The sequence below is a fragment of the Arvicola amphibius genome, chromosome 12, assembly GCF_903992535.2.
Source record: "Arvicola amphibius chromosome 12, mArvAmp1.2, whole genome shotgun sequence".
NCBI lineage: Eukaryota > Metazoa > Chordata > Mammalia > Rodentia > Cricetidae > Arvicola > Arvicola amphibius.
In genome coordinates, this window is record NC_052058.2 from 2613729 (window position 1) to 2631101 (window position 17373).

Here is a 17373-nt window from a genome sequence, read left to right on the forward strand (position 1 = left end):
TCCTACAGAGGGACTGACAACGTCGCTGGCCCTAGGAAAGGCCTCGGTTGCTTGCAGGCACATGCACGACTCCCACGCAAAGGACAGGAACCTTTCATCTCTGACAACTGTCATCTTCAGTCTTCAGAGAAAGGTGACGTTCCCTTTTGTGCAATTTGCATGAAATGAGATTTTAAATTGTAATGCGTTTTAAAATACAGTTGGCAGACGAGTTAATGCGTGTTTTCCAGTGGAGTGTGAGCTTGAAATTCCCACCATGGCAGTTCCCAGTGATCTCAAGGCTGACAGTCCCCTCGGTTGGAAGTGCTTCGAATGAATGCTTTCCGTGCAGCTCTGAGGGTGGGCGCTGTGCAGCAGCCTGTCCCTCCTGCTGTGAGACGAGGGACAAATGACTTCAAATAAGAGAGACGACCCCATTACGGTGAAGTGTGAACGGACCATCAGGATGCCCAACCTACCAGAAAGGCAAATGACTGCTTGTGTGTGCGTGCGTGTGTATGCATATGTGTGAGCATATGTGTGCACATGTGTGTGTCTGTGTGCACTGCCTGTGGCTTGGGGACACCTAGGAGGACCTCCAGATAGGCCTTTTGCTGAGAGGCAAGCTGGGAAGGTGAATTTTCTGCTATTGCCCATTCATTGCTTCTGCTTCCCTGGTCGGGCCTGAATACCAGTGAGGTGTGGCACCTCAGATGCAGGCTGTGCTTCTGGGGACTTGGGCTGCAGGCCGTGTGCTCAACACCTGTTAGGGTTCAGCTGGGTGAGCATTGGTGTCTGCCAACACAGCTCTCGAGGCTGTCAGCATTATCCTCCAGACGCTTGCTTCAGTGCACCAGTCACAGGGTGGTCATGCAAGGCCCATCTTCATCCGGAGGGAACGTGGTGCCTCATCATGTTTTCTCAGCTGTCTTGGTGTGGATTTTTAGTGGCTTCCCTGACCTGTGTAGGGAGGCAATGCCACAACAAGGTGACCCCTCAGCGAGGTGACCTCACAGCGGGGAGACCCCACAGCGGGGTGACCCCACAGCGGGTGACCCCACAGCGGGGAGACTCCACAGCGGGGAGACCCCACAGCGGGGAGACTCCACAGCGGGGTGACCCCTCAGCGGGGTGACTCCACAGTGTTGTGTGTAACATTGAGGGGGCCAGGCCTGCTTGTTTGGGTTTCTGTTCTGCCTGGTTCCCCACAGCTGGCAAGCCCCAAAGAAATAACACAGAGATCTCTAAAGTTATAAAGCTGATTGGCCCATTAGCTCTAGCCTCTTACTGGCTAACTCTCACATTTTGATCAACCCATTTTTCTGATCTATGTTAGCCATGTGGCTCAGTACCTTTTTTCAGTGGGGCAGATCATATCCTGCTGCTTCGGTGGTCTGGGCAGGAGTGGGAGGAATCAACTTCCTTCTTCCCAGAGTTCTCCTGTTCTCATTACATCATTTCTACTTCCTGTCTGGTTTTCCCACCTTTACCTCCTGCCTGGCCAATCAGCGTTTATTTAAAACATGATTGACAGAATAAAGACAATTCTCCCACAGAGGTGACCCCCACAGTGAGGTGACCCCCCACAGAGAGGTGACCCCCCACAGAGAGGGGATCCCCCACAGAGAGGGGATCCCCCACAGAGAGGTGACCCCCACAGTGAGGTGATCCCCACAGTGAGGTGACCCCACAGAGAGGTGACCCCCCCACAGAAGTGACCCCCCACAGAAGTGACCCCCCCCACAGAAGTGACCCCCCCACAGAGGTGACCCCCCACAGACAGGTGACCCCCCCACAGAGAGGTGACCCCCCCTCACAGAGAGGTGACCCCCCACAGAGAGGTGACCCCCCCCACAGAGAGGTGACGACCCCACAGAGAGGTGACCCCCCACAGAGAGGTGACCCCCCACAGAGAGGTTACTGCACGGCTAGATCACCGAGAATGCTTGTTTTTTACATCCTTACTCACATATCAACTTTAATGGGAAAGTCTGAAATGCTGCGAAATTCCAATGTCTTTTGTCTTTTGAAGAGAGTCTGGGCTATTCGGGTGCTATGGAGTCTGGGGCTCTTCAGAATCCCAAGGTCTGAAGTGCTCAGGTTGGATGATGACCGTCCAGGCAGTTCTGTGTTCCTGTCGTAGGCAAGGGAGACACCCACCTCCCATTCGATGTGGGCACTGCTGTACCTCTGCCCTTGTTCTGGGATCCTCGAGGAAAGAGGGCACAGCTGCACCCAGAGGCCACGTGCGGGTGCCGGACTTAGTACTCACCCTTCAAATGTGTGGGTGCTGGACTTAGTACTCACATCTCACCACCACTACTGCCACCATCTTCACTTTACTTTGAGGAAATCAAGACCGGGGGTTGAGTAACAACACAGTCATGCAGCCGTGTGGCTGATGCTAGAATCCCGTCTATTACTCTACTATTGCCGAGCAGACGCTTGTCTCCTCTGGGTATTTACTCTGCCTGGGTTTTGAAGGTAGACTGACAGACATCCCGAATTCTTCCATGTCACACACACTCTGTCCCATCTAGTGTTGCCTTAGCCTAACTAATAGCTCAGGATGCGTGGGGACAGCCAGGGTGACCAGGACCCAAAGAGAAGCAGTTTCAAGGGGCAGAGCACCTGAAATCCTGGCTCAGCCCAGGCTGCCTCAGATCAAGGCTGGGGTGGAAGGATGCAGAATTTGGCATTGTTCTTGGCTGTAGGGCACCGTGTTGGCACACCTCTTCTTGTTCTGGGGCAGTTTCCCAACTGAGATGTAACTTTCTTACCCAGGAAAGTCGGGTGTCCTTAAGGCAAACAGACTCCCGTACCCTATCAGTAGAAACGACAATGGTGATTTGTACAAACCTCATCAATAACATCACAGGAGCGACGTTCTGCACGGCTTGGGACCGAGCACAATCTAATGCCGCCTTCTCTGTTGTCGCCTCTTTAGATGCAGCAGCCAGAGCTCAGCTCTCCGAAGCAAAGCCTTTGCATTCTAGCCAAGGGCCTGGGCCGCCTGCTCTGCTGGTGGTGGCTGGCTGAACTGATGGTCCATCTCATGTTCATGCATGCCCTCCACAGCAGCCCCCTCCTGGAGAGCGTTTCCTGCTGGACCTTAGGTAACCGTGGGACCTGCCGTCAGCAAGACCCCTTGGGTGTTTGGGGTGCAGTGGCTCAGAGCCAACCTGCTTAATTTTTTAAGCTTATTCCTCTTGTGACCAAGGTTTCACATGTGTGAGCTTTTTGGTGTAGTTGATGGAAAGAGGGCTGTGCTGTGTGAACTGGGAGTCAAGGATGAGTGACTCCTTGTGCTGGGACTAATTGCGTATGGCAGGAACGACATCTTTACCAGAGGCAGCATCTCACAGAGCAGGAAAGAGCCAGAGCTGCTGGCTGGTGCAGGAGGCTGTTCTGTGGGCTGGTGCTCTGAGACCCAGTCAGGCTGCATTCTTCCCTTTTCCTGTGAGCTTCTGAGCTGTGTGTGTATGGGCTTGGATCCCAGCTCTCCTAGCAAAGGGTGGGCAGCCTTCAGTGGTGCTTATACCTATCCAAGCACCTTCCTCTAAAAAACAAGGCTTGCCTTTGCAGAGCTATTTTGAGGGTTCAGGGAAATGGCAGGCTTCATGATGTGTCCTGTAGATACAGTTGATGGTGTTATGTGTGTGCATGTAATGTGCACATGTCCTGTAGATACAGTAGAGAGTGTGTGTGTGCATACGGTGTGTACATGTCCTGTAGATACAGTAGAGAGTGTATGTGTGTGCATGTGGTGTGTACTAGTACATTTCTCTTGCTTGTATCATTCTCTGTCCTGTATCAAGGTGGGGTGGAGGTCCTATTTCCCCCAGGACACAGTCTCTAATTATAGGATTTGTCTGTGAGGAAACCATTGTCCTTTATTCCTCTGCCCCTAGCAACAGAGGACACATGTTCTGCCCTGATCTCCACCTGCCTTCTCACTTGTCCTGCTCTGTTCTTTTTGGGGACTCCCACATTCATCTGCTGCCTGCAGGAGTACATGTATGTGTTTGCATACGCACCTGTGCATATGTGCCTTTGTGCCTCTGTGTGTGCATGCATGCATGCATGCGCGCGCGCGTGTGTGTGTGTGTGTGTGTGTATGATGCTCCAGACAGATTGAGCTGCTGAATGCAAGTGTGTAAGCCTGTCTCCTTTATATGCTGGGTGATTTATAGATTTTCAGAATCTCTATTGTTCTTGTCACATGTGCTTTGTCAGAATGTCTCTGAAACAGGAGCCTCACAGGAACCAGAAACCACTGGGTTGCTTTAGTAATAGCCTGTTCTTTCTGAGTAGATTTAAAATCTCAGGTGATGTTTGCACAGATCCCAACAACATTTTCCTTGGAATGGGGGATTCTTAAGAATTGTTTTTATCCACGTGTCCCAACTGCACGCATCTGTGAAGCAGTGTGATGGTTCAGTGCGTGCTCCCCATGTGCTAATGGAGCCGGGGGTTTGTCTCCTTGTTTCAGGCTCCTCTTGCCTACACGTTTGTAGCTGGAGGTCACGAAAACTGTAAACTTTTAACAGTATCAACTGTTAATGAAACAATGAGGCAAACAGGATAGGACCTAAGGTTGGTCTATCGTGGCAGATCCCCATTACGGAGCCTGCTTCAGCTTAAGTCTGCTTAGTGGAAAACAACTCAAAATGGGGCTTAAATAGCAAGGAAAAGTTAGCGTATGTGGGAGGGGCAGATTCAGTGACTCAAATCCAGCCTGTGAGCCCTCCTTGTCTCACTGAAGAACAAACTAGAATCTCGGAAATGCTTTGTACCCAGAACCATTTACTTCTCCTCCTAGCTTTTCAAAGATAACATGTTTGTTTGCTTGTTTGTTTGAGTGTGTGTGTGTTTACCATTCTCTTCTCTTTCATGGCACTCGGACCATAGCCAAATCCCAGCAGTTACTTATTTTAAAATGTTGTCCTCTAAGCAGATTCATACTGTGGTGCGCTGAGATGTGACCTCCTGGCGTGGCTGTGAGGAGTACCCGTGTTGGTGATTTTCTATGACCCAATGTGACTCATAGACTAAAGAGTTTATTTTGGCTTATGGTTCCTGAGGGATCCTTCATATAGGGAGGCATGGTAGCGACTGACGGGGAAGGAGGAAGGAGCAGAAAACCAAGAACTCACATCTTGGCCTGTAAGTACAAAGCAAGAGAGCCAACAGGAAGGGGACGAGACTATACACTCTGAAAGTCCACCCCCCCCTACTTCCTCTGAGCAAGTGTGCCTCTCCTAAACCTCCCCTGAGAGTGTCACCATCTGAAACCAAGTGTTCAGATTCAAGGCACTTCTCCTTCGGGCCACCATACCTGTGTCACATCACCTGTTTTTGCTGGTGGGCATCTTTCCATGGAGTCCAGATGTCATGTGTGTCTTTTCCACAGCATGGGGAGGGAGGGACCTTTGTGTTCTCCATGTCAGGGCTGCTTTTCTGAGTCTCGCGGAGCTCACATGTCAGGGCAGCACTGTTAACTCTGGCACAATAAGGAAAGCTTTGCATCACAGCGCTCTCTCTGTCTCTGTCTCTGTCTCTCTCTCTCTCTGTGTGTGTGTATGGAGGCAGTGAACTCTCTAAGGCAATACTCTATTACACTGATAATGTGTTCTGATGTACTGTTTCAATACTATTAGACATTGGTCAGGACCAGCCAACTGGCCAAGTCCTTCCAAGGTGTGTGAGGACCCTGCTCTTATGCTTGTACCTTGACAAGGAATGGCTGGCACTCTTACAGTATGCATGCTCAGACTGACACACTAATACCAAACCAATTTTCTGGCTAGCTAAGATGCCTTTTGCTCCCCTGAACAGGGTTTGAGTTTCTACTGCTTGTCTCTCATTGACTCTTGATGTTGGCTTTTAGTCTTGAATGTCTGATGAATGTGAAATACACTCGTGGCTTCTCTCAAAATGCATGGGGTCGTGGTGAAAAGCATATGACAGTTTTGCCTGGAATGAAGTGTCGTTCTTGTGCTTTTTTTAAAATATAATATCTCTCTGTGTGTAGCCTTGGTTGACTTGGAACTTGCTTATGTAGACCAGGCTGGCCTTGAACTCACAGCCATCCACCTGCTTCTACTTCCTGAGTACTGGGATTAAAGGCGTGCACCCCCATGCCTGACGTATTACATCATTATATAAGCAGTTTGGTCTTGACTTTGAAATGGAGAGAGAATCTTATTGTGCCCCCAGTGGCACCTGTGGCCCAGAGAATGACCTCATCTGCACACAGACGAGTTGCCTCTTCTCCCCACACTGATGCACTTCTTGAGGCCTTGGTGAATGGCATGCCTTGGGGCCTCTTGGAGACAGAGCACAGTATGTCACACTTTCACGCCGGATAAACCCACATCATTCTTACTGCCCAGAATCTCTGTGACTCCTCTCTGGTCTCCCCAAGACCATCAGGCCCTTTGTGACATACACCTGGGTGGCGGTGGTGTGGGGTTTCCAAATGCTCCCAGACAGGCAGTGTTCCCAGCTCCCACGGCCAGGGTATGCAGTAAAATTGATCGACCGGTGCGCGCACCCATACTGACGGCCAGAGTCAGGTTCTGTGGAGGTCTCTTCTGCGTGCTTTCATTTTTGTTTATAGCTGACTAGTATTCCATTGTGTGTATGAACCACATTTTCAACATTCGTCTGCTGAAGGGCATCTGTGTTGTTTCCATTCCCCGTCTATTGTGAACAGGGGAGCTGTGAACGCTGCTAAGCCAGAATCTGTGGGGTGTGATGTCGGGTCCCTTGGGCATATGCCAAGGAGTGATACAGTGGGATATATGCTAGACGTATTTTCAGCTTTTGGGGATTTTTCCACACTGATTTCCAGAGTGGCTGTACTAATTTGCCCATCTTCCACAAGCAAGGCTTTAAGTTGTAAACTCCACACTCCCTGCTTAAGTGGTAAACTTACCCCTTCCTCTGCTTTCATGCAAAGATTTCTGCTCGGAAAACTAAGAATTTTCACTCCCCCTTCTCTCTGCTTTGAGTCTCTCTGCTCCTTGCTCAAACCTCGCTTTGCTCTGGGTGCGAATTCCGCATCTGGAGGGTACTGCGGTTAGGTGGCCTTCCTGCCCATGACTGGTGGGAATGACAAGCTGGCTCTGAGCCCCAGAGTTTGGCTCTGCCAGGAGGACTTGTCGGGAGCCCTTGCTATCTCCCCTTCTGCCTTCTGAACTGAACGATCCTACCAGACGCCCAGGGCTTCGTGAGAGCCTGGCAGACATCTCATTAGCTTTGCTGTGCTGGTTAGGAACCCATCAGCTATATTCTGTGTGCTCAGATGGGATGGACCGTTTTCCTTCTTAGAGCTAAATTGTATTTGAAATCTTCAAATACATGTCTTTTTATTGAAAATGTAGAATGGAAAAGGACTCACATCACAGCATACTGACTGACATTCTGGGAAACGTCTATTCTAGAATGGTGGGACCTCATTGGAAAGCAATGTTTCCGATAGCTGGGCAGCTTCCCATTGCTTCTCAAGCGTACTTTGGTCTCGGTCCACATCTGTCTGTCCATCCTCCAGCCTTTCTTCTTGCCTCAGTGCTGCAGCTCCCCGGGCTTTGTCTTTAGATGCAGCAACTGTGGCCTCAGCCTGGTGCTTTTTTTAAAGCTGTTCCTTCAGGTCGGGGCCCCTGCCTCTCGCCGTCCTTGCTGTTCTCATTTCTTGTCACTCCCGTCAGTTCAAATTCCACTTACCCTGAGAAGTAGAAACAGCCTCCGTGTGTTCCCCTCACCCTTCGGGTTCTCAGAACAGGACTGGTCATAGCCCGAGGTTCTCCTCACCTCTCTGCCTCCCACCACAGACCTATGTGCCACCAAGGAGGAGCCTGGTCAGGCTTACTCACCATGGTGTCCCCAGCACAACCACCAACAGTAGTGAGTTAGTTGGCTCCACGTTTGTTAAGTGTGAGCAGTCAGGCACACACCTTTGCTGTTAGCAGCAGGTGTCCTGGGGCTGGGGTGGCCCAGCTGGTGGGAGGGCGAGCGTGAGGCTCTGAATCTCCAGCACTCAAAAAAGTCCAATGTGGTTGCATGCATCTTAACCCTGGCGCTGCACAGCCCCTTATAGAGACTCTGCGTCATGTGCTTACATAGACGTTGACCTCACAGGAAGAGGTGAGGCTACCTTGGAGGTAATAGTTCTCCCTCCACAGTTCTGAGTTTGCATGTCGATGTTCTGACTGCCCCACAAGCTAGGCTCATGTGTATCTGCCACCCCTGTGGGTCTGCCTTTGGGATCCCTGTAGTCCTGGCCGGAGGGCAGCATCTGCATGCCATTCCCTTGACCAGCGGCCCCAGGCAAGTGCACAGCTGCCTCTGGGAGGGCATTGATGTTTAGTTTGGTGCCTTCCTGGTAGAGAGAGGGAGAGAGAAGGGGGAAGCATAAAAAGAAAAAGAGGGAGAGAGAGGGACAGGGAGAGAGGGTAGGAGGAAAAGACTATCTTTCGTAGTGGTTCAGAGTAGACATATTAGAAAGGGCCAGCAGGGGGCAGTAGAAGCTCACTAATCTTGAGATGAAACTCAGATTAAAATTTTATTAATTTGGCTTTTCCTTAGAAATTAACAATGTATTGATGTGGACCTGGTGGTGTGGTGTGTGTATGTGTAAGTGTATGCATATGTGTGTATATGCATAACATATGTATATGTGTATATGTCTGTGTGTGAGTGCACATTTGCATGTGTGTATGTGTGTATATATGCATGTGTATGACTGCACATGTAAAATGTGTATGCATGTGTATGAAGATATGCATGTGTACATGTGTGTATATTTCAATATCTGTATCTTCTTGCCAGGAGAGGAGAATATCCATTCTCATCCCAGCTTTCACGATGTCCCCGTATGATTTAGACTCCTTTTCATGAAATACCCCTGTAAGGTTAAGAATTCTCTAGTAAGACATATTTTTAAAATTTTCTCAAGTTCATAGATCTCAAGTAGAGCACCTTTCTACGTAGAGATTACAGACACGGCTGTCACTGGTCTCAGTGAGGGCACCCCAAGCCCTTTGTTTCTAGATGGGGGCCTGACGCCGTTCCCCGTGCTGTGCTCAGCTGTCAGTGGGGCGGTGGCTGTCTCCGTCTCTCACTTTGGGCCTCGGCAGAGTTCTGTCTTCCTGCTGGCCTCCCCTGACTGTTGTGTGGTATTCAACCATTTTATCAGTTTGGGCATGTACCTGGAATGACACGCCCAGTTAGCTGCCCCAGGTAGAAGACTGCTCAGGTGTGTGTGGCAGAGACTCTGGTGGAGGTTTGGGTGGTCACACAGACAACCTACAACCAGGGATCAGGCCCGGTTCCTCAGCTGGGCTTCTTCTCCTCCACACGCCAGCTTTTACTGTGCGTCGTACCTCTCCAGTTTTCTTGCAGACTGGGCTTTCTAAAACACACAAATCTGACTTCGTAGGGCTGTCACTGTAAGAGTGGGAGGCTATCACATCCCTTCCATTGCCACCTCTGGACCTGCTACCCTAGCGTGCTGAGCTGTGGTCATGTTTATACACAGCTTGCATAGGTTGTTATCTGTCTAGCCAAATCATCCTTCAGAACTTGGTGCTTTAGCCTGGAGAGGTGGTTCAGTGGTTAGGGACGGTCGCTGCTCCTGAAGAGGACCCAGGTGTGGTTCCCAGCCTCCGTGTGGTGGCTCACAGCCATCTGCAGCTCCAGTTCTAGGGGAGCCGATGGTCTTCGTGGGCACTAGGCACACGAATACACATGTGGCACACATATGTATATGTGGGTACTTACCCATATACATAAATAAAAATAAAATAGAATGGTTTTTAGGAAATTAAAGGCACCTTGTAGAATTGGCTCCCGTGTTTTCATCCCCTGCTGTAGCAGTAATGACTGCCAGGCAATTTTCTTTGCCTGTAGCCTCTCCCTTGTTGCCCTGAGGGTCATGCAGGCACTGTGTTGTTGCCTGTAATACTCCCAACAGTATCTCCAGAGGTAAGCCCCATTTTAACTGCAGACTCTCATAGGAAGGCCGACTGGAACCATTTGGTGTGGCAGAGCCTGAGATCGAGGGAAGCAAAGGAGGAGGCTTGTGGCTTCTCTTGAGAAGAGCTCAAAGGCCTCATTTCTTCAGCTTATTATTAAACAGTATTTCTTTATACTGAACGCATGATAAATCCCGGCACACGAGATGGGAGGGATCTAGTGAGAAAGAGCTTTGGCAGTGGCTGTAAGGCTGGGCAAGGGGAGTTCAGTTTCCAATGACAGAGATGAAACAATACCTGGATTGGACTGGAGTCTCCTTAAAGCATGCATTGGTCAGAGTGGCGTGTGGACAAACCCATCTTCAAAAGGTTCCTAGTCCATGATTTAGTCTGAGATGCTGTCTGTGTGTGTATCTAAATGGAAATGGGATGCCCCAAACACATCCACTTGCTTTTAATAATTTTGTAACATCTGACAGAGGAGAAAGGAAGACATTTGACACTGGATACCTGTTTTGAAAAATGAGGACATACATATATGGCAGACAGCACAGGGTCCTTTTCCTCTTCTGTCTTTTTGAAATGTTAAATATTTCAAGGCTTGTTAAGATATGGCAGAAGAAAATAATTTTTATAAATTCTATCCTTGGATTAGAATCCAAAGGTTCTTTAAAGTTAGTGCAGTGTGAACCCGGAGGTACTCTGGGATTCACCACTGAGGAGCGTGGCTGTTCAGTCACAGATATTCCACGTGATGTGAAGGGCGTGGCTGTTCAGTTACAGATATTCCACGTGGTTTGAGGAGCGTGGCTGTTCAGTCACAGATATTCCACGTGATGTGAGGAGCATGGCTGTCCAGTTACAGATACTCCATGTGGCGTAAAGAACATGGCTGTTCAGTTACAGATATTCCACGTGGTGTGAGGAGCATGGCTGTTCAGTCACAGATATTCCACGTGGTGTGAGGAGCGTGGCTGTTCAGTCACAGATATTCCATGTGGTGTGAGGAGAGTGGTTGTCCAGTTACAGATAGTCCATGTGGTTTGAGGTTGATTTCAGAATTCTTGCAGATTGGGAGAGATCCTATTTGGCATGGCTTTGGAAGGGGTGTCAGGCTCTGCCTGCACCAGCTATTTCCTGCTACTATAACCCCTTCCCCCAATGGCCCTCAGGACACCATGATTTTCATCTATTGTATCCTAGAAACCAGGATTACAGATAACTTCTTAGACACATGAAGCAGGCAAAATTTCCCCCTTTAAAGCAGAATTGACATGGAAATCTAAAATCATCAATGTTGGGGAGACGATATTTCCTTCTGTGCAAGAATTCTTGCTTTTGAAGGTTGCACAATGGAGTCATTTAGTTTTGCTAGTTTTCAGTTCTTTCTGCACAGGTTTGGCATGCCACTTCTCCTAGGTAAAGTGACTCATTGTCTCCAATTGAAAATTCACTTTTCAGAGTACTTGACCCTGTGTGAAGCTCTCTCCTCATTCCGTGCTATTTCCTTGAGGCTTGCTTGGCTGGGTGTATGGCCTGACTCTGGGATCTTCCTAAAATTAAAAACCGAGGTGACAGGTGCATTTATGTATATCTTTATTTTGGTCGTTTCCACCCCCATCCCCATCTCACCCCCACTCCCTTCTTTCTGATTGGTCCCCCTCGGAACTTCATGCCTTTTGTGTGTGCATCACTGACTTTAATTGAGGTTGCTTGCATGAGCACAGGGAGGGGCTTGTTTACTGGAGCACCAGCCACTTACAGTGGCTACAAAGCTAAAGGAAAAGATACCCCATCTCCCAGCAGCCATTAACTGGCCCTCAAGAGGGAGCGGGGGCCTTGTGGGCCCCAGCTAGGTTGACATGCTGGTGGTTCAATCTTTTGAAGGCCTGAGTTGGTGTGCAGTGGCCATGCCATGACCAGAAGACGTCTTTTTGTACAGCACACCTCCGCCCTCCAGCTCTTCGGTTCTCCCCCCTTCTTCTGTGGTGTTCTCCAACCCCCAGAAGAGGGGATGCAGATGTCTTATTTACAGCTGAGTGCTGCACCTCTCCTCCCGGGTCTTCACCCCGCTCTGAGCCTCTGCTCTAAGAAGCCTCTGGGTGGAGGCTGAGCAATCTGACAGGAACGTGAGTTTGGCCAATTGTCCATTTAGCAAAACAACAGTAGTTGGCTCCGTGGGGGAGCGTGACACCCTCTTCCTCCCCTTCCTCCTCCTCCTTTCAAATTGATGTAGGTGCTCCTGCTTGTCTGTGTATGTGCCATGTGTGTGCAGTGCCTGTGGAGGACAGAAAAGGTCATCAGAACCCGCCTGATGTAGATACCAGAAACTGAACCTGGGTCCTCTGCTGGAGCAGCAAATGCTCTAAACGAGTGAACCTTCCCCTCCCCAGCCCTCTGTGAGTTCTTCTTCATGGGTCCTCTGCTGGAGCAGCAAATGCTCTAAACCAGTGAACCTTCCCCTCCCCAGCCCTCTGTGAGGTCTTCTTCATGGGTGTGTTCTGGGCCAGATATGAAGTGATATCAGGAGGATTTAATGGTGTCACAATGAAGATGGGGAGTAGTACTTACTGCCCTAAACCCCTAATTTAGCATGCCTTTTCTGTTTAACTATTCAGGGTTTTTGTTTGTGTTCGTATTTTCCCATATTAAAATGCTTTTTGAATACACTATACTTAAAAGTTTAGTTGAGTCTTCTTTGTTTTCATTGGACACAGTTTTCATCTTCAGTGTGATGTAAAAGGATAAAAGTAATTGATAAAGGGGACTAGCAAATAGGATTTACTGTTCTGGAGAGTGACTTTCTCCTCAGCAGGGTACCCTTTCTTTGAAAAGCAAAATCGTTGCTTAAATCTTATAAAAGGAAACATTATCCAACTAAATTTTCTCACATTTAGAGTGTCCAAAGAGTGAGCACCTTGGGAGGTAACACTCCTCAGAGTTCATTTTGCTCCTTTTGACCCTGAGATAATTAGCTGGAGGGTTAGCGGGATCTTGACAGAAGACACAATTGTCTAGGAGAGATTTAGTTTCCAGCTGCCCGACTTCAGCTCCATCACCGTCTCCTGTCACTTGGGGAGAGTGACAGCAGGTCTATCAGGAGTAGATGCAGCTGCTGAAGGGACATCCTGAGGCCCCCTGACCTTGACCTTGGCTGGGATCTTCCTTTGTGGGACTGACAGGCTTCTGAGAGCGCAGCCCTTGACAGCTGAGGTCCAGCTGATCCATCTCATCTAGATGAAGGGGCAGTGAGTGTCCTGGCTTCATCGAGCCTTGAGCCTGAACCAAGTCACGAGGGGCAGCTGTGCCATAGGTGCTCTCCCTGGAGGTGCACCTCTCGTTTCTCTCACGCTTTTGTTTAGTGAGTGTTCTTTGAGGCTAGCTTGGGTGAGGACTTCCAGACTCTCCTTGTATGCTCCCCCCACATGTACAATAGCCTCCTTTGATATTAAAGGTTGCCCTGTCTCTTGATCTATTTTGTACAGATTCAGGCTCCATGTCTACCCCAGTTTTGGGCCTGAGTCTCGTAGGTGAGGCAGCTGAGGTGGTAGCTGCTGGGTACCACTACTGAATAGAGCCTTAATTTTTTTAAAGATTTATTTTAAATTAGCGTCTGTGTGTGTGTGTGCATGCATGTGTGTGTGTGCACTCGTGTGTGTGCATGCATGTGCGTGCATTCATGCATGTGTGTGCAAACTCGTGTGTGTGCATGCATGTGCGTGCATTCATGCATGTGCGTGCATTCATGCATGTGTGTGTGAGTGAGTGCAGTGCCCTCTGAGGCTAGAGGGGGTACCAGAACCATAGGAATTGAATTACAGATAGCTGTGAGGTTCCATGTGGGTGCTGAGAACTGCAAGAGCAACAAGTGGCCCTAATGCTGAGCTGTCTCTCCAGTCTCCAGGCAATGGAGGTGACAGATTTTACACACACACACACACACACACACACACACACACACACACACACACGTATGCATGCTCGCACACACATGCACACACATGCAGGCACACATGCAGACACACACTTGCACACAAACATGCATGCATGCACATACATGCACGCACACACATACACACATGCACACACACATGCACACACACATGCACACACACATGCACACACATACACGCATGAGGCATAAGAAGTCATAAAGAAAATGCAGCAAGCATTTGTTTCATCTGTTATGTGGCCCCTGTCCTGACTGCGTTTCCCGCCCTCTGTTTAGTCACAGCCACTGATCTGAGCTGTGTGGTTTCTATTCTTACGCATTTCTTTTCTCTTCTGTGTTGTGAGCCTTCACATGGCTGTTGGTAGCTAGGAAGGTGTGTGTGTTCTGGGACAGGGTTATCCAGGCTCCACAGAAGGATGTGGTGATTCATCTCTGCCGAGCGGGGACATCCGTGAGAAGAGCTCCAGGCCCCTGCTTTGTCCCTTCTGCTTGGCTGTCGAGTATCTCAGGACACAGCCTGGCTTCCTGTTCTGGGGACCTACACTCAGCAGGGCATTAGGGAGCAGACTGTCCCTACGTCACTCTGGAGCTAGTGAGGTCTGCTCTTGCTTTCCTCCTGAACCCTTTGTGCTGGTCCTCTCCACCCAGGAAGCCATGGTGGCTTTGCCTCCAGAAGTTCTGCTTATGTTCGTCTTTCCTTTTCTCATTTTTATGCTGGATACATAGTCCCACTTTCTTATGCGGGACATTTCAAGGTGCCAGTGGGTGTTGGAAACCTTGGGTAGTCTTGAATACTATGCATACATGCTTTTCCCTGCATGTACACACCAATTTTGAGGTTCATTTACACATTAGGTACACTGAGAGACGGAGAGTAAACAGAACAATCCACAGCAGTGCAGCCAGGGTAGCCGTAAAGTGACGTGTAACGTGAGGACCAGCTCCACACAGAGAACGCAGAGACAGAGAGCGGTTGGGAAGTGGTTCAATGTTTAGTTAAAAGGTAAAAACACAAAGATTTATGCAGTTTATAAAAATAGTTTATATTATAAAATAATATGTTACCAAAAGAAAGAAAAATAAATAAATAAATTCTGTGTAGAAAGATCACTTTGGGAAGTGACATTTCATGGCATTTGGGGGGAGATGTCACTGGTTTTTGTTTTTTATAAAGTCAGTTGGGTTCAAGACTCTGCTGTTGGTTAACCCCGAGACTTATGAAGGGTGTGGAATCCCTGTACATCTTTGCTTTTTGATCTGTTGTACAAGACCATTACTACGGCACATTGCTGGGCAAACACAAACATCTGGATATTATATATCAAAGTTGGTTGATTCTCTGAATTTATCCACTGAGCAGATCCCCCCTCCCTTGCTCATTTCTGCCATTCTTCAGGCACTGCGCGGTGCCAGGAAGAGGGATGTAAGGAGACCAGCTGCTCCTTTCAGGAAGGGTAGCTCCTCCCACAGCTGGGACAGAATGATAGACCCAGCTCACAGGAGGAGAGATTGTTGTGGAGCGTGGTTCAGGGGATACAGTCCACCATGGCGGGGAAGGTGTGGTGGCCAGCGTGGCTCATGACTGTGACGGTGGGGACACAAGGGCTGGCTACATGGAGCTGGCAACCGGGATGCGGTAGAGAGTGTGGTCCAGAACAAACTCCGCTCCCCAGAGACCCGCTTTCTTCAGCGAAGCCCCAACTGCTGAAGTGCCACCACCTGCCCAAACAGCCACCAGCAGGGAGCCACGTGTTCAGATTTATGAGCCCATGAGGGACATTTCACACTCAGCCTGTAACACCTGCGGTGGCACTGCCCTGCGGATCTTACAGAAAGCTGGAATAGTCCACTCACCCGCAAAATAACACTGTTTTGGTTTGAGCATTCAGAAGAACTTTAAGAAATTATGGCTTCTGGGCGATGCCTTGAAGAAAGGTAGAATTTTTTGACAGAAAATTGAGGCTGTGGAAGCAATGGCAGGGGAGTGAGTGTGGGCAAGAGCAAGGGCTGGGTGCCCTGGTTTGATGTTCCTAACTGTGATAAACACCACGAACAGGAGCCAGCTGGGGAGGAAAGGGTTTATCTGGCTTCCACGTCCACATCGCAGCTCACTGTTGAGTGAAGGAACTGGAGGCAGGAACTGGAGCTGAGATCATGGGGGAGCTGCTGCTTGCTCTCCACAGCCTACTCAGCTTGCTCTCTTACACAAGCCAGGACCACGGGCCTAGGGGCGGCTCCGCCCACAGTGGGATGGACCCTGGAGCATCAATTGCTAACCATGAAAATCCCTCCCAGACGTGCACAGACCCATGTGAGGGAAGCACCACCTCCGTGGAGGTCCCTTTCCTAGGTAACTAGAGTTTGTGAGGCTGAGCCGAGCTCATCTGTGTCAGCAGTCTCCTCTGTCCAACTTGACATTCACCTCCCACCACCTTGAGACCAGCCCTGCTCCTTGTGGCGGGTAGGAAGCCGTACTCTTTCCTGGATAGGCCGAGTTGGCAGCGCTGACGTTTGACGGTGACCGGCTTGCAAGGCCGCTGGAGTTCACTGAGTAACAGAGGTGCCTGGCTTCTCTTGAATTTTTGCTTCCCACTTGCATTCTTTTTACTGAGAATGCACAGTCCCACATCCACAGAGACCTGAGAGCCGGTCTGAGAGTCAGTAGGAAGTCAACCCTTTGAACGGATGTTGCGCAGTCAATACGGTTTCCAGCAGCAGTACGGGCAGGTCTTGTCCTGTAGGTGACTCACTTATATAGCTGCTTTCCAAGGTGGCGTTTGTGAGGCACGAGCTGTCTGTTGGGTGTTAGGCTCTGGGATGCAGAGGGTATGAGGCATCGTTTCTGATCAGAAGGAGTTCGTGGTTTATTTGGATGGCTGTGCATGTGTGTGTGGAACTCTGGGCTGATGTGACCGTCGTGGAATGGTGTTCTTAGTCGTTTATGACAGCGTGTGTCAGAACACACTGCGGTAAGTGTAGTGAGAGCATGAGAGGAAGCAGCGGGCTGTGTAGCTGACCTTTAACCCCCTGCAAGTGTTCACTGAAGCAATTCCATTTTCCTCAAGACTTCCCTGACCCCGTGTTAAAAAGGCAACCCCTGCCATTGTGGAGAGCCCTTTCCTCCTCTCCTGTGGGGTTTTCTTGTTGCATTTCTTGTCTGCGACCCCAGTGGCATATCTGAATCACCACCTCAGAGCTTCCCAGCTCAAGACAGTGGCTTCCTCCCTGTTCCTTGACTGGGCGCATCTGGTAGTTCTGGCTTCTCTTGGTGCAGCCAGACATTAGCTGAGCCTGCAGCCTTCGGCAGGACATCCAGGATGGTTCTCACTCAGCTGAGGCTGCTGCTGGCTAGGATCTCAGCTGGTGCTGCCCGGCAACACATCTTCACATCTGTCTCTCTGTAGGCCGGACGCCTGTCGTGTAGAGATCGGGTCCAACAGGAGCTGTCTCATGAATGAACGTTTT

General features: G+C 49.6%; 1 protein-coding gene across 3 annotated transcripts in view; it reads left to right on the forward strand.

Annotated features, from left to right (window-relative positions):
• Hhat (hedgehog acyltransferase) overlaps window positions 1–17373 on the forward strand; it is a 244737-nt gene that overhangs the window by 45628 nt on the left and 181736 nt on the right. For all 3 annotated transcript variants that reach the window (XM_038349791.1, XM_038349792.1, XM_038349793.1), the window contains one exon: window positions 2927–3095. In XM_038349791.1, coding sequence (XP_038205719.1) covers window positions 2927–3095 — 169 coding nt within the window. The remainder of the gene's footprint in view (window positions 1–2926; window positions 3096–17373) is intronic.